Source organism: Penaeus vannamei, chromosome 30 (genome assembly GCF_042767895.1).
Source record: "Penaeus vannamei isolate JL-2024 chromosome 30, ASM4276789v1, whole genome shotgun sequence".
In the NCBI taxonomy this organism is placed as follows: Eukaryota; Metazoa; Arthropoda; class Malacostraca; order Decapoda; family Penaeidae; genus Penaeus; species Penaeus vannamei.
The window spans coordinates 11,994,020-12,011,519 of NC_091578.1; the positions used below are offsets into that span (position 1 = coordinate 11,994,020).

General features: G+C 35.1%; 2 protein-coding genes across 10 annotated transcripts in view; one reads left to right on the forward strand and one right to left on the reverse strand.

Annotated features, from left to right (window-relative positions):
* The window catches only part of tos (Exonuclease tos), a gene marked incomplete in the record, with an annotated part of 8,810 nt that extends 2,465 nt beyond the window's left edge, over nucleotides 1-6,345 (forward strand). The window contains 4 exon segments of the mRNA XM_070143036.1: nucleotides 1-256; nucleotides 439-1,021; nucleotides 4,415-4,554; nucleotides 5,087-6,345. Coding sequence (XP_069999137.1) covers nucleotides 1-256; nucleotides 439-1,021; nucleotides 4,415-4,554; nucleotides 5,087-5,108 — 1,001 coding nt within the window.
* The window catches only part of coro (protein coronin), a 51,450-nt gene continuing 39,815 nt past the window's right edge, over nucleotides 5,866-17,500 (reverse strand). For 5 of the 9 annotated variants that reach the window (XM_070143042.1, XM_070143039.1, XM_070143037.1 and 2 more), the window contains one exon: nucleotides 5,866-9,258. In XM_070143042.1, the coding sequence (XP_069999143.1) occupies nucleotides 9,193-9,258 (66 nt within the window). In that variant the 3' untranslated portion in view covers nucleotides 5,866-9,192. Of the gene's footprint in view, nucleotides 9,259-14,560; nucleotides 14,629-17,500 lie in introns of all 9 variants that reach the window. The other 4 variants (XM_070143041.1, XM_070143040.1, XM_070143044.1 and 1 more) reach the window with 1 other exon arrangement.

Below are 17,500 nucleotides of genomic sequence, written 5' to 3' on the forward strand. Positions count from 1 at the left end.
GTAAAACAGCCTTGGATCATTTATCTGAAGGACTTGATTTTGAGGAAGAAAAAGAAAAAGTATCCATTAAAGAGGAAGTAGGAGATTTGTCACCAGAACTGAAAACTGTAAGCCCTTCAGCTAAGAGCAGTAGGTCCAAAAATCCATTTGCTAAGGCAAAGTCTCCTGTTAAACCTGCTGGGCAATTCAGTGCGTTAAAGAGATTTAGCAAAATAAGGAAATCATTGGAGAATTCAAACACTATTGTGCAGAGCAGGTAAGCAATATGTAATTTGCATTTTTATCAGTCTCATTATATACTTAGTTGTTTTTTTATAGGAGTTGAATATGTAGGTGACAGTACAGAGAAAGGTCTTGTACATTTGACCTATGTTTTATGGTTATTAATTCATTACATTTACCATATTTTTTAATAATCCATTTCCCTATAATTTTCAGGTACTTTGCCAAGGCAGTGCCAAGTGCCACAAGTAATGAAGATGAAAAGAAAAGTGAGGAAAAAGAAAAGCCTGAACCCCAAGCAACAGATGAGGAAGTAAGAGAGGATCAGAAAGTTAAATTAGAAAGTGAATTACATGTTAAAATTGAAGATGAACAGAAAGACAAAATACCCAGTGAATCTCAAGTTAAAGCTCCTTTGTCTCCTGTCATGAACAATATTCAGAAAAATAACAAAAACAGCACATTCAGGTGGGGGAAACTGACAGATAAGTTTGGATTTAAAGACAAAGTCAAGATAGAGAGCAGCCCGTCAACAAAGTACACTTTCAAGGCCGTCGCTAAAATACCAAGCACAAGAGAAACTGATGAGAGTAAGGAAAATGTCCTCAGTCTGTCCCAGAATTCAGATTCTAGGGAACTGCCACTTTCTCAGAGCAGTTTAATGTCTGAAGTCTCAACAGTCAGTGATGTAGGCTCAATAGATAATGAATCATTTGGCCTAACACCTACTCCAGAAATATCAACCATGAGTGATAAGGATTCAGAAGTTGCAAGTCCTTCCTCAGTAACCAGTACAATGGTATGTATTGCTATTACTGTACATTTTGTAAAACCTATTCATTATATTTGATACTTGAAAACTGAGGTATGCATTCTGTCCCACTGGAAACCATAGTTATTAAGAAAATGGAAACATTTAGGTATGCATACACATACATATACATGAGATATCCTGTAGATGAGGAGATTTCAATATCTCCCCCTATTTCTAATATCCTAGGCATTCCCTAGGATATTAATTTATTTCTCCCTTCTGTGATAATTCCCCACCCCAATCCTTTGGTTGTTGTCATGGAGGGGGCTTAGGAGACCGTTAGAAAGGCCCAATGTAGGGGACCACTCATACCTAGGACCATATCAACTAATTTTGCATGGTCTTTTCTTCTCCCCTTTCCTTTTCCATTCACCTGCTGTCCACTTCCAAAGGTGTGAGAGCCTTGCTGAAAGGATGAAAGGCTTTGTCTCAGTCATGAACAGCCTCCGGGAGCCATGGACACGGTATTCCCTCGGTTAACCTACTAATGACAGGTGTCCCACATATGAGACACCCGAAAAAATAAACATTGCTGGGCGCCCACCAGTGTGACGCTATATCAGGGCTCGCACTCTAACGTAGCAGGCAGAGTCCGGGCTAGGCTGGCGCACCAATTTTGTAGCAGCCCGTAATCTTTTATTTTCGGTTTCAAAATATACTGGCGTTAATGGGTCAATAGCATAGCCCTTACCCCTTACAGGGACACTGAGGGGTAGACCGTTTCCTTTTCCCACATATTTCAGGCATGCCATGGCCAGTGATGAAGATTTTTTTTACCCTTATTAGGGGCATTATGGGTTGCCCCTTCATTGACTAGCCTATCTAAATTTGATTTCAATGGTTTCCCAACCCCTGCCTCTCCTTTGACCACGGCTCTGACTACTGATACTCTTTGATGTTTATTCACAGCTCTGTCCATTCCGAACCACCCACTCAGACCATGACTGAACCTTCAGAATGCCCCGTTTCCTCTCTTCCAAAATTACCCTTTCCATCTTCTACTGGATAGTCTTCTATATTGTCAACCCCCTCCCCTCTTTTTACTACACTTCATCCTTATTGTCCTCCTTCCCACAATACTACCTCACTCCACACTACCCCATCTTCCTCCCACCTTTGTTCTTCTACTGCTTCGACCCTTTGAGTACTCTTTTTGGCCCAGCCAAGGGGGATCAATTCTTTGTGATTCCTTTTGCAGTTGTTCTGATCATTCATGCCTTGTCACAGCTTGTGTTCTATCTACGCTAACTGACCTCACTGGCAAATCAATTCCTGCCCAACCTCACTTTCTTAATACTTGTACTGGGATTGTTTGTCTCCCTAATAGATTGTCCTATCTATAACAAGAACTGGTCAGACTGCAAGAATGACTTTCTTGCTTGCCTTGTTGACTGTGATGCAGTGGCTAATATTTGCCTACACCAATGTTGCTAATATTAGCTTCTGTAGACATGACCTCCCCCATGTAATTTATATTGGAGTGTCCTGCCCTCTCTGACCATATTGATCTCTTCCTCATTAATGTCAGCAATGTTGGCATTTTGGCCAAACGCTGTTGCTCCACAGCCTGTTGCCCTCTATGTGCCCAACCTGGTCATGACCATGCAAATTGTTCTGCACAGTCATGTACATGCAAATTGCTCTGCACAGTCATGTACATGTCCCAGTTGTGGTGGTCCCTGTAATGTACTTTATAGAAGCTGCCCTACCTCGAATCCGAAGTAGCAGTTCAGAGATTCAAACTAGGCCTCACTCAACATGGGGCCAGACAGAAAGCACAGCAACAAGGTCTTTCTCTACCTATTTCAAAACTGTCCTCTGCTCTGCTCTGCTACCCTCCCATTTCAAGATGTCTCAACATCTCTCCCAGCATCTCTTCCCTATACCCCAAACTATCCTATCTGTATTCCCCATCTTCCAGTCAAAATCAGGGTAATTTGATCTCTACCAATTCCTCTACCCCTCCTCCTTCTCACTTTACCTTATGCACCAGGCAATTTAAACATTCCACTCCATCTCCTATCACATCCTCCTCTACACCCCCCTCTTCCTCTACTCCTTAGACATCAATCCCCTCTTCACCTCCTCACAAAAGAACCTTTGTTTCTCAGATCTTCCCCACCCAACTCCCCTCCAGAAACTCTTAAAGACATCCAAAACTTCTTAAACATGACAAGAGATTGCTCTGCTCCCTCATCCCCCCTCCAATCTCTCTATTCCTATTCCCTCTACATTCAAAGTACTTACTGATATTCATCCTCCTCTTCAAGTTTCCCTGCCCCCCTTCCTCCCGCTCTCTCCCAACACATCCTATCTTCTCCTTCTGTGAGTGCACCAATCACTCTTCATTCCCCATGCTCCTTATTTCCCCCACCTGGATGCTCATGTGAATACCTTCTGTCACAACAGTGTTTATCTTTGGATCCCTCCCCTCCTGACATTCTTCCTGATGCTTCACCACTTTCCCCAGTCAGCATATCTGAATACCTGGATTCTTCTCCTACTTTTTCAGCAGCCATCGCCACCCCTTTTACCTGTCGATTGTTTCATAATGGCTCTTTTGCTAGTTTTCCTTAAATAATGTTCCTCTTCCTTCCTCAGCCACAGATACTCTACATTTCATCCAATTGCTCTAAGCCCTTAACCTTTTCCTCTTTTCACTAATCTCTGCTTTACTTCATTTGCTCCTCCTCTACCCTTTTCACTACCGTATGTACTATCCAATAACACTATAACCTTTGACATCTAACATTATATCCAAATCTCATTTTTACCACAATACTTTAGCATAAGGCTGTATGACCTTTGATGTCTAACACATTTATTTGTTCGTAACCTTAAACCTTTCAGCTATAATTAAAAAAAATAAAAAAATAAAAAAATAAAATGCAGAATAAGGCAGTAGTGCATATTTGTTCATTTTTTCCAATGATAAGCATTCTGACCCAGCCTTAATTAATGTAATTAAACTGATTTCCCAAAATAGTACTGAAATACTATCACTAAAAACATAAAAATAAAGGTTTTACAATTAACACAAATTTGATGTAAATTATTTCAGAATGGTAGGATATGCACTTGTCCCATAGAGCAAGTTATGCCATAGATAGTTGAAATAGTTGATTAAGGACTTTTTCTTTGAAAGTTAGTGTGAGAGTTCACAGGTCTTGGAACATGTAAATATGTAAAACATCCTGGGTACACACTTTTCAGAACTTAATATTTATCTGCTAATTTAGAATCATCAGTGCTAATGTATGCATTTATATTACTGACTTATACTTCTAGAAAGTAGAATTTCTGGCAAGATTAATGCTAGCTGATTTTGATGCCCTTGCACACCATATTTAATTTTTTATTCATTCATTCTTTTTACAGCCCAGTCAAAAGACACTTCTGTCCAACAAAAGTGCACAGAATAAAGGAAGAGCAGTTGGTCTATCCCGTCCCAGTGGTGCAAACAAGAAAAATACAGATAAGAAACAGTTAAGCTTGAAGGATATGTTTGGCTTTAAAAAGTGAGTGTTCTGTGTATGGTTTCTCTCCTTTCCCCTTCCCTTCTTTTTCCCATCCTTTCCATTTCCCTATATCACTATTTTGAATATCAGGAACATGTTCCATTTTTATTACTGAAATCTTCTAAATCAGTTGATTCTGTGTGTGCCATGCCAGCTGTGAGTTGTTTGTTGTCTTAGACAGCTCCAAAAGTATTTAGTTACCAGTGAGCCAATTACAACTACTACCTTAGCTTATATTGTTGTTAGCAATATCAATTACATTGTAATAATTATAATGTTTATAATAATAACAGCATGGATATTGATAGCAATATAGCAATAATTGTTACCTCTTCTAACAAGGCCAAGAGAGAAAGGAAAGTAAGAAAATTATAAAGTAGTGCTTGCATCCGAGTTCAGATTTTGATCATCTTGAGAACCAAGCATTGTGTAAATTTTACCCTAAGGAACTGATCCAATCCAAACATGACATTTTGAGCAATTACTAAATCAGCCATTGTTAATCTAATCTTTACCATGTTAAACTTTCTAGGGATGCTCCCAAGCTTCACTGAGCAAAACCTTGAAGCTACAGCAGCAGTGACAAGAAATATGGAAGACATTGATGTTGAACTCCTTTCACCATCCCCAAGATTTTAATAGGAAGTAGAGATTTGTTAATAACAGGTAATCATTGTTATATCACAGCACATTTTATATTTTGTTTATACAGTATTTAATACATTCCAACATTGTTGAAGAAAGTTCACATTTACAAACATTTAATTCAGGGATGACAGTCTTGCTTACAGTACAAATGAATATTGACAATTGTGAAACATTGTCAGAAACAGTTGAACAAATATCTTATTTTTATTTTGTATGTTTGTGGAAGTTCAAAAATGATACAGTGGTACCTGTCAGTCCTAGAATTATTTATAAAATGCACCTCTCTCTTGTATTGTAAAATTTTAAGCAGGCTTTCTCAAAAAATATAGGATTTTTTTTTTTTTTTTTTTTTTATAGTGTTTTGACAATTGGCTTATTAACTTTTAATGGGTTATCCATAGTTATCAACTTTTCAAAGATGGTAAAACAATGTCTTTGCTGACACTCCCCATGAAAGAGTGCATCCTGAAATGTAGGTCAAAGGAAAGGTTTTACCAAGTTTTGAAATTGTAGAAAACTATGAATGACCCTACTTATGTAATAGACCTTTAAAGAAATATCACAAAGATTGCTTTATAAAAATATTTTGTGCTGCACTGGTATGATCACCCATTTTATGGTTAACGACCAGCTGCAGATACAGGGATAATAAATGTAAAAATCTAGAAAATTCTATTTATTTTCAATACAATTACAAAAATTGTGCATTAAGTACAGCAATATGCTAGCCATTAGACCAATGCTTGCTTTTGTGTAATATGGCCGCTTTGCCCTGACCTAGTTCATAGAGATGTCAGTACAGTCATGAATGCAATCTATATATTGATTTGTTTTAAAAAGCAAATATTGTGTACAATTGTTAACACTATGTAAATTCTTTTAAAATTACTGGCAAACAATTTTGTAAATAAATACTACATACTAACAAGTCATTTCCAAGTTGTAAATAAAGTATTAAATATTAATGAAATATTAATGAAACAAATACAACGCATGAAAGTTACATAACTTTATAATTATTTCAATAAATTATTTCAATCTGAATTTATACAATCATCATTTACACAACCCAAACTATTCACTTTATGGCTTTACTATAAATAGTGCTAACAAAAACAGTTGCATTATAAAAAAAAATAATAATAATAATAAAATAAAAAATCAAATTATCCAATTTACACTGGTATAAAATTTAAGCATTCAAAAAAGTATGGGTCAGTTATATAGGGTTCCTTGAATATTCCATATTAAACTCGGCTTGTGCTGAATAAACCTTACATATTTCGAGCTTCAGTTATCAAAATGGCACATATAAGTCCTTAATCAGTTATGCAGCAAATAGTAAGGGGTGGGGTATGAAAACTGCAGAGCACTAAAACATGCCCTGTATTATTATTAAGGCACAGAGACATAGCCCAGTGGATTTTTATATCAATTAAGATTCTTAGGAATACTACTAATGGCTTACATTTAAAACAATTACAGCTTAGCACCATTTTCTTTAAATGCTGAACATCGCTTACTAATTGGCATAATCAAAATTAGTTTTCTCTGATATACTTTAGTATTTTAATTGAACTTGAAAAGGATGAATCAGTTAAAAATTTACGAATTCATTATAAGATTTGCATATTGTTAATAAAACCACAAGACATAATTAAGTAACAAAAAATAAATAAATAATAATATTAACAAATTCATAAAGAAAAAGAAAAAGTTTTGAGTTCAGTTGAATGATTCACAACCCCACTCCTTACTCCTGAACACAACAATAGAGAATTACTGTTGCAAAGCATGTTATCACCTCAGAAAAAATGCACTCTTTCAATTTTCAAGAATTTCTACTTCAAATTCACGTACAGTGGGAAACCATAAAACACAAAAGATTGCATATTCCTCTTTGTATGATAACAAGGAAAACTTTCAAAGAAATCAAATATATAGCTGTGGTATATTATCCCAACAGCTATTTAACAAAGGCTTTGGTTTCAACAAAACAAGGGATTCTCTTATCTACAGCTTACCTAAGTTTGCATGACAAAATGAATAATTTTAAAGTAAAAAAAAAAAGGGATAAAGGACATTTCCTCTTAAGTAGGTAGAAAACACTGACTTTTTTATTTGTCTTACACAATTGCACATATTTTATGGCTCCATCATTATAATTTCATTTACGAATGAGAAGAGGAATTTACAGAGGACAAAATGACTAACAATATCCCTGCTCATGAGGCATAAGCAACAAGTGACTCTAGGAACCCAACAATAAAACTTTACCACCTGCGAGACATTATAAGCTGTAGAAACACAATATGTGCTAATTTTGAGCACCTCTACTGGAACAATTACAAGACGAGACACTTGGCCAAAGACAAAGGAAAATGTAAGGGAGTCTTTTGGAAGCAATGAAGCTACATGATCAGGGTTACAGGAACAAAGAAAAAAAAATATACATAGTAATAAATCAAAACCATTGAATATACAATTTTCTTCTAAAAATATCTGAAAATAGTAATAGCATAAAATACCCTTCATTCAACATTTGGCTCTGTTAACTCAGAAGAAACCAGGTGTGTGCCTCTGCTCCAAGTTCTTCTCATCATAGTTGAGAAGCATTAGTCTAACACAAATACAGAATTAATAAATAGTAGTTTAAATCACCAAATAGTCCTGGGTATAAAATTCATACCAAGGAATAATGGAAGGAAGTGAAGAGTTGAGCCCAAATTCTGAAACATCAAGTCAGGTCAAATCATGGTAATGGAGCAAGCTAGCCTGACCAACACTGACAATATGGCTTACTGCAGACCCCTCTGTCTCTCTTTTTGGAGGTCCTCAAACAAACTTGAAGCTTCAAAATTTGGGCTAAAAGAGGCTGCAGTTGTAATTCACTGCAACAATAACCTGATGGACATGTTCAACCTATTGATTATAGAAGATAAAGCTACACTCAACCTCACTAGTGGGTGTTAATAAGCGGACACTGCATAGGAACTACTCTGAGCCAAATAAGTAAAATTACTGTTTAAAAATGATCATAAAAAATAAAAAATAATCAACAATGAAACTTATAATATTAATGATTATATAAACAAAAATAGTGATACAGATGATGATGATAGTAGTACTGATCAATAAAATCTGCCAGCAACTTCAGCTGAGCCGGTGCATCAAACATTTTTGATTCAGAAATTCCTGCAACACCAAGAATGTACTGAATCATTTGGTTTTATCTATCTACCTACTTTTGTAAGGAAACAAGTATTATATATTGTACAATTTTGTACAGATAGTTTGTACAGCAGATATTTCCCTTCCCACATTAATTGGATTCAGGTAATGACTGCCTATTAAATATTCTTATATTTAATGTTAACAATCACATCCGAGATCACAATAATTGAAGGGTTATCATTAGTAATGTGATGCTGATGAGGTCCTGTTAGCTAGTTAAGTTGGGGCAACAGAACAAGGGTACTAGCATCCTAGAGGGTAGTGAACATACAACAACCAGTAATGAGGATATTAATGGAAGAAGTTGGCTAGGCTTAGGCTGGGTCAGCTGGTTGGTTACTACTGAGCAATGGACTTGTGACAGTCCTTAAAACACACTATATACAAGGCCTTCACACTCACTTGGGTCACATGACTATAAACAATCAATGCACCACAGTCACTGGTCTCTTGAGAAACAGCCTTAAAGATAAGGATAGAGTACAACCTTTCTCAAGAATGTTTGCCACACGGCTGAAATATTAAGATGCTCATCGAGCCATACTCATCATTGGGGTGTACCAAGTAGGGAGATGCTTGAGCAAGAAGTGCTTTGGGCACATCTAGCTTGCAAGAAGACTCTCCTCTTATCTTAGTAACTGACTATAATGTGATGTAAGGAAATTTACAAAGGTATGAGTGAAAACGCTTCACAATTCACACAGACATCACCAACTTTGTGTATGAGAAGGACTCAGTTCTGGTAGCTTCTGCAATCTACACTTCGTCTGGGGCCATGTCACAATTGTTGTTGACCGTATTTGCAGAGAGAGTGCTTGGGGCCTGGCAAAATATGGGTGTGTTAGTTGGATTGTTAGAAAATAGAAAGAAAAAATCAATTAATTCATTCACATATATGCAATAGCAAAGGCATACATTCAAGAAACTATGCATATAAAATTTATACAGTTTGAAATAAAATAAAGCTGTTAATTATACTATTTTCACCACTAACAGTGCAGTGAAGGAAAATCTGTACATGAGCATGTATATATTATATATATATAAACATATGCCATACTATTTGTGGCAAATTGAAAACCTGCAATATTTCATAAACATCATTTACGACGAAGAAAAATTTTAAAAGGATAATAAAAAGTAAGGTTTGGTATCATGACATATTATCTGGGGTAAAGGTACACTGCAAACACATCAACAGGTCATGGTGTTTGCCACAGTTCATGCCAGGTTGAATGGACCAACATGAAAGACTTCCTGAGACATGATACAAAGACACATGGCAAGCATGGTGATGGGTGGAGATCCGGGCTCATGCAAAATGCACTGAGACCCGTACTTACATGCACCATGTGACCTTGCACAGGCCGCTTCCTCACTGTGTGAATTTTGTAACATGAAGTGACAGGCACCATCTCCTGTTGGTGAACAGATAGGGGGCATAAACCCAAGAACAGGCTTGGTGGAACACTAGGGAACATCCATGACTACTTTATCACTGTATTATTCTTAGTTTTATGTTTGTTCTTCTAATATATTTTAGTGACTTCCCTGGTTTATTCAAATAATGCTAATGATAATAGCCTGACTGCCACCTCCATATAAAATGGATAAAAAAATCTCCTATGGATAAAAAATAATATAAAGAAAACCCACATGAGATTGTTTTTCTATTTTTAATATGCAATGAACCAAACCAATATTTTTATTCAAAAAATTTATTCTAAAAATTCACTGAAATTGTAATGCCAAACTGTAAGAAATTTTCCATACTTTAATGAAAACAAAAAACAAAATACTATTTTTGGGAAAATCAATAATTATCAATAAAAATGGTGGATATTCAGTTGAATACCAAAATGTCCATAGTCTACAGATAAAAAACAGTCTTGCTGCATCAGTCAAAAGTACTCTCAATCGGGCATTATTAAAGACAGAGGGAAGAGAAAAACTTTAAGTATCAAACATACGCAATCATGCATTCCACATGCACACAGAAACACACTTGCACATAAAGACACCAATAAATAAAATATGTGCATTTTTTTTTTCTCCTTTTTTTTTTACTCATCATCACATTCACATTCACCCCATACTTGCACTCTTACTCTCACTCTCACTCTCATTCTCACTCTTTCTCTTTCTAACTCGCACTTTCTCATTCTCATTCTCATTCTCACTCTTTCTCATTCTCATTCTCACTTTCTCTTTCTCATTCTCATTCTCACTTTCTCTTTTTCATTCTCATTCTCACTCTTTCTCATTCTCATTCTCACTCTTTCTCATTCTCATTCTCACTCTTTCTCATTCTCATTCTCACTCTTTCTCATTCTCATTCTCACTCTTTCTCATTCTCATTCTCATTCTCACTCTTTCTCATTCTCACTCTTTCTCTTTCTCATTCTCACTCTTTCTCTTTCTCATTCTCACTCTTTCTCTTTCTCATTCTCACTCTTTCTCATTCTCACTCTTTCTCATTCTCATTCTCACTCTTTCTCATTCTCATTCTCACTTTCTCATTCTCATTCTCACTCTTTCTCATTCTAACTCGCACTCTTTCACATTCTCATTCTCACTCTCATTCTCATTCTCACTCTTTCTCATTCTCACTCTTTCTCATTCTCATTCTCACTCTTTCTCATTCTCACTCTTTCTCATTCTCACTCTTTCTCATTCTCATTCTTTCTCTTTCTCATTCTCACTCTTTCTCATTCTCACTCTCTCATTCTCATTCTTTCTCATTCTCATTCTCACTCTTTCTCATTCTCATTCTCACTCTTTCTCATTCTCATTCTCACTCTTTCTCTTTCTCATTCTCTTTCTCACTTTTTCTCATTCTCACTCTTTCTCATTCTCACTCTTTCTCATTCTCACTCTTTCTCTTTCTCATTCTCACTCTTTCTCATTCTCATTCTCACTCTTTCTCATTCTCATTCTCACTCTCTCTCTTTCTCATACTCATTCTCACTCTTTCTCTTTCTCATTCTCACTCTTTCGCTTTCTCATTCTCATTCTCACTCTTTCTCATTCTCATTCTTTCTCATTCTCATTCTCCCTCTTTCTCATTCTCATTCTCCCTCTTTCTCATTCTCACTCTTTCTCATTCTCATTCTAACTCTTTCTCATTCTCATTCTCACTCTTTCTCATTCTCATTCTCACTCTTTCTCATTCTCATTCTCACTCTTTCTCATTCTCATTCTCACTCTTTCTCATTCTCATTCTCACTCTTTCTCATTCTCATTCTCACTCTTTCTCATTCTCACTCTTTCTCATTCTCATTCTTTCTCATGCTCACTCTTTCTCAATCTCACTCTTTCTCATTCTCACTCTTTCTCATTCTCATTCTCACTCTCACCCTCACTCACCCTCACTCTCTTTCTCACTCTCATTTTCACTCTCACTCAAGCACTTATAAAACAAGCCAAGTCACTACATTCTCACTCTTTCTCATTCTCATTCTTTCTCATTCTCACTCTTTCTCAATCTCACTCTTTCTCATTCTCACTCTTTCTCATTCTCATTCTCACTCTCACCCTCACTCACCCTCACTCTCTTTCTCACTCTCATTTTCACTCTCACTCAAGCACTTATAAAACAAGCCAAGTCACTACATCACTGCACCGCACTCTAGATTAAAATTTACTTCTAAAAATAATAGTGATCATATGTAGGTAAAAAATAATAAAAAGAAAATCTCGACTTTTTACCACTAGAACCACTTTTAGTAGTTAACGCAGCAGAAAGCATATAAAATAGCAGGTAGGAGACCTGTATTTTGTATTCAAAAAAAAGCATCTGATATTAATATTTTGCCAAGTTAATTTGCATTACCCATTTATAAGCAACAACTCTTACAGGGATCATATTAGTAGCGCTTGTGTTTACAAAGGTTGAGTTTCTCCATATTTTGTTTATATTAGTTGCATAAAATTACAGATGAATTAGTCACACAAGGTTGTAAATGTATAACTCAACAACCCTGTTGTAAGATTTATTTCTGAGCCTGTCTTGTATATCCTAGTTTTTGTTTATCTTATTATTATTATTTTTTACCATGTAATGAAATGCCTCTACTATTTTCAACCTATAACCCTGAAAGTCCTCTGTTGCTGTATCCAAAACAAATCAGTGTTACATTTTACCTTTACCGGGGTTAAGATCTAATCTTGTACATCCATATAAGCCGAAACTGTTATATGAGCAATATAAGTTATATGAGTGTAACTGATAAATTAATGGATTTTTAAACCAACACAAAAAATTACACCACTATTAATCATCAATATTAACAACTGGACAGCATCTAGAACAAAAAATCCAATTTAATCTTTGATTCAATTCAGTAAAGCAACAAAGAGAAAGAAAGGTAAGATTTAACCATCACACACCATCAAATTCTTAAAAAGGATGAACTGTATGTTTCAGGAATGCTTTTTAAAGAAGCCTAGAAAACTGACACAAAATCAATTATTTACAAATATATCAGAGTATCCAGCCAAAATCTTCGTAAGGTAATAGCTTATTCCAAATAATTAGAACGATTTCCGATTTTTGTCTAAGCTCATTATTTAAAGCACCCACTTAGTGCTGTATTGCTGTACACATAATAATGTGTATATCCTTACCTATGAAAAAGTTTAATCTAGATGCTAACACCTGCCACTCTGACAAGACACATTACTTGATCATAGCATAATCTCAACTGAAGAGATCTCAGCACCAAATAACTACTGCAATCCTATGCAAATTCTAAATACCATACTACTCCTAAATATAATTTTTTTTCCCCTACTTTAACAACTCTATCCTCAGTATTTCATTCATGTTCTTCCCAGACAAAATGCTTTTATACCTAATGTGGGAACTGAAACTGGGCATTACGTAAATTACGTATATGTACACACAGAGGAAAAAGGCTGCCCCATTTTAAGTTGTTAAAAAGATCACATAATAAACATGTGAAGATTTACAAATCAATTTACAGAACTAGTAGCACAAGATGATTATAATCTCAGCATGGCATACATTTTTTGAATACCAGTATCTCCATTTTTGTTAGAAAATCCTACAAATTCTAGTAAAACTATAATGCCTTCTAAAATCACTTTACCTACTAGATTATTTGATTTTACCCACAACCAAAATCTGATGCTCTTGAAAAATGCACTATTCTTTCCAGCAAAAGTACCAAATTCCTGCTGACAAAGCTTTCTTCTATGTTCTACTAATGAAAAAATATCAATAACAAGGTAAAACCTAAAATACTGATAACATACTTGAGGAATAGATATCACACTGACTAGTATCAGTCTCCAAGGAGGGCTATTATATGAACTAATATATACTGTACTTGATGTACTCTTGTTTATAAAGAAATGTAAAACAAAATAAGTACACTAAAAAAGCTATGCAGCCTAGAGGCATTCATATACTAAAGAATATACCAATATTAAAAAGGGGGGGAGGGAGGGAAATCAACTAACACTAACTGCAGCCTACATGGCCAAGTCCTGAATCAACAAGATAACACAATTGGTGCAGAAGCACATCCATGTTCTGTGTAAACACAAAAACTTCACTAGGCTTTCTCCTAAAGGACAAGGATTCAAACAACGTGCAGTATTTTGTATTTTCAGAGGAAAGGAGAGAAAAAAGCTACTAAAAATGTTTCATGCTGACTTTACAAGAGCACACTCTGCCAACAGTAATAGACAGAATAGTTTAAAATATATCTGAATCTAAGACTCCAAGCTTTTTGTTGAAATGTTTGCTTTTCTTTTGTATTCATAATTTCCTTTTAAGAAAATTACAAGCATTCTCACTTTCTGAATTTCTTATCCAATTTACGAACATTGCACATATTTTTCTTTATTTCACAGCCAATAATACAGTGAAACCTACTCTCAAAGCAAATATGAAAAAAATAGAATAGCTTTAAAAGAGGGAGATAATAAAAAATATGTTAATAAGGAAACAAAATCCAGTGTGTTCATAACCAAATTAATCAAATATCAACAATCTGCTTGACCCTTATTCATGCAAGCAAATGACAAACAACCCCTTCAACACATGGTTCAGATGGACAGGCAAGACTCGAAGTCACCAGAGTAAGGTATCGCTTACCTATGTCACTATTCCAATTTTTGACCTCCTATTTGTTTCTTAACGTTCTTAGTGTGCACTTTTTTAACCTGGAATATATTTTTATGTCAATTGCAAGTCAACTGAGGATAGGGTTTGACATGTTTCCATGTAAGAAAAGGGCACTACTATCTGGAGTTCCATACATCAGAGGCAATAATGTTGATAGCCAATGAGCATTGTGTGGTTACAAAATTTCTATTTGTTTAAGTTAAAGGGTAAAACAAAAAATTAAAAAATCATAGGTATAAAACAGATAAAGGAATCATATCTGCCTCACAAAAATAAAAAAAACAGTCTGTTCTCTCAATAAACTGCTTATTCTATGCTGGATTACACAAATCAAGCATCATTTGACATGCATGATAAAGGGAAGACCAAATCATCCATGCTTAATATGCTACTTGGCCGAACACATTCATTTTTCTTAAGACGGATGGCCAAAACTTTTTTAAAAATAACATGCTGACCACACCAGGCCACAATACTGCTGTCCAAGCTAAACAGCTTTTCTATCATCTTTTTCCATTTTCTTCATTACTATTGTTGAGCAATAAATACTAGTTAAACTTTCCCATTTGCTGACTACCTACTATCATTTGTTTCAAAAGCAAGTAATGTTTTTGCAAATAATGGAATGGTCCATGCCCTTTTACTTTTCTTTGAAAAATGCAATTTCCTTTTAAATTTTTGAGTGCATTTTCTACAGTTGAAGAAGAGTTCTCATTCAATTTATTCTATTTCTTAACCCACACAAAAAAACTTTCCCACACTACACACCAGACTTTGTGCAGAATCAGCCATCTGGCTGTTTCATATGCAATTGTTTGGGATATGAGGCTAAAAAGAGGCTCTAAGCACACTTTTGTAAGATTAGAGCAGACTCAGCAACATATGACATGACTGGATATCACCTAGAGTAACAGTTTTGAGATGAAGTAATAAGTCTTCAACTGGTGTGAGTGGGTTATGAAATACTAAAATCATCTTAATGTTATACTGAAATCATCTTAAGCATAATTGTATTTCTAGTATCTACTTTGCATATAAACTAGTTCAATTATAGTTTTCTTTGTCTTCTAGCAAAATGGATTTTACTGGCATGCTACAATCTCAGCAATAAATAAAAATGGAATCAATATCCTAACACTTCAAGGGGAGACACATGACACATGCTTCTTCAACCATTTCTACTCTTTTTATACCATATGATATAATGTGCTAATAACATTAAAAGCACCAAACTTTATGCAATTACATCCTTTCACATCACAGTCAAGATATCACAGCTTGATCAAACTGGTGTCCCCTGCCCATGAATCCCTGTGCTTGTGATTTTAAAGGAATATTCCCCTTTCGTATGAGCACACAAACAATCCTCCTTTTGTATCTCCAACCACTCATCTTTCCAACCACCTGAAGCCATGAAATATATCCAATGGTCTAAAACCGAAGTGAGCATACACTTATTTCCTAATATAAATACTATACTAATACTCAACATCAACAAAAGGTGTGGCAAACACGAGGATAATATTAAACAAGGAAAGTTTTGAGCCATTTTGCAACCTAAAAGCAAAATCTAAGAAGAATGAGATGCTATGAACTTGGATCTAGATCTATTACCAAGATTTTTCTCACTTTGGTCAGAAGGGTCTATGGGTAAGAACTACCTATGATGGAGACAACTGCATGATAGAATGAAATGTGTAAAATGAAAGGTAATGAAAATCAACACAAGATCTCAGTTCTCTTAGAGATATACTCTAAAAATGAGAAAACAAAGAACTTTAAACAAATTTCTATTTCAGCATAATACTAATTCTGCTATCAACAGCAGAAAATAATGTGGGTCAGTATGTCAGTAGAATAGCACAGAATTTGCTTTCATTTTTCTAGAGAGAACTACTGTTTCAGGACAAAAACAAAATATAACAAAAAAGCAACAAAAAACAAGGGAACAGAAGAGAGTGGAAAAATATCATGTTGCTCTGATTGATATGTGTGTAGAAAAAAACATGCCACACATTGGTGCATCTTAAATTTCATCCCAAAATACCATGCAAGTAATAATAAAATAATAATGAAAAATACAGTGCCTATGGAAGAACAATTGTCTTGTATGGATATAATACCTGCTGGTGAGAGAGAGAGAAAACACATAAGAGAGCAATGCAATATTAGTAGTGTAACAAAAGTGAAATAAAGATATCAACTACCTGTACTCTTGGTTAGTCCTGTATACAGACAAATTTGAGAGAGAATATTAATCAAAACAGAGTTATGAGTATGTAAGTACATAGTTTTTTTCTGAGTTTATCATTATCATGTTTTTCTCTAATTGGAAACAAAAATAGTGACAAAAGAACTGCTTGTCTCATTCCCAAAATATTATTCACAGTGTTGTTCTGAAGCATGGCTGACTAATTAGGAGATGTTATTGATCTGTGGCTGATAATTTTGACTAACTCACCTTGTATTCACTCATTTGATTTTTCCTCTTAGAAAATATCACCACTACAGCTCCATGATCCTCAATTTTTTATAGTTTTTTTCAAACTATTGTAACCATATATTTCATGTAGTTGTGACCCTCTAATGAATAGTGAATGATATTTACTATACACTACTATTTTCTCTAATGATCCTTGGTAGAGGATTTAACAGGGTTTAGTGTGAATATACAGTTTTCCTATACGAAATCTAGCCAACATGTATCTAAAATGCACACTTTTATGCCGGTCATCCAGACCACAGAAAATTGACTTATGTACACTGGAATCCAAGTCCTCTTCAAAAAGAGCAATTCACAGTCTGTCCTAGCTACTTAGTACCCCAGCAAATATCTTGCATAGTAGTACAGTACATTCAATAAGACTATGATGAAGATCATATTTACAGCAAAACTTTTAACTGACTGAG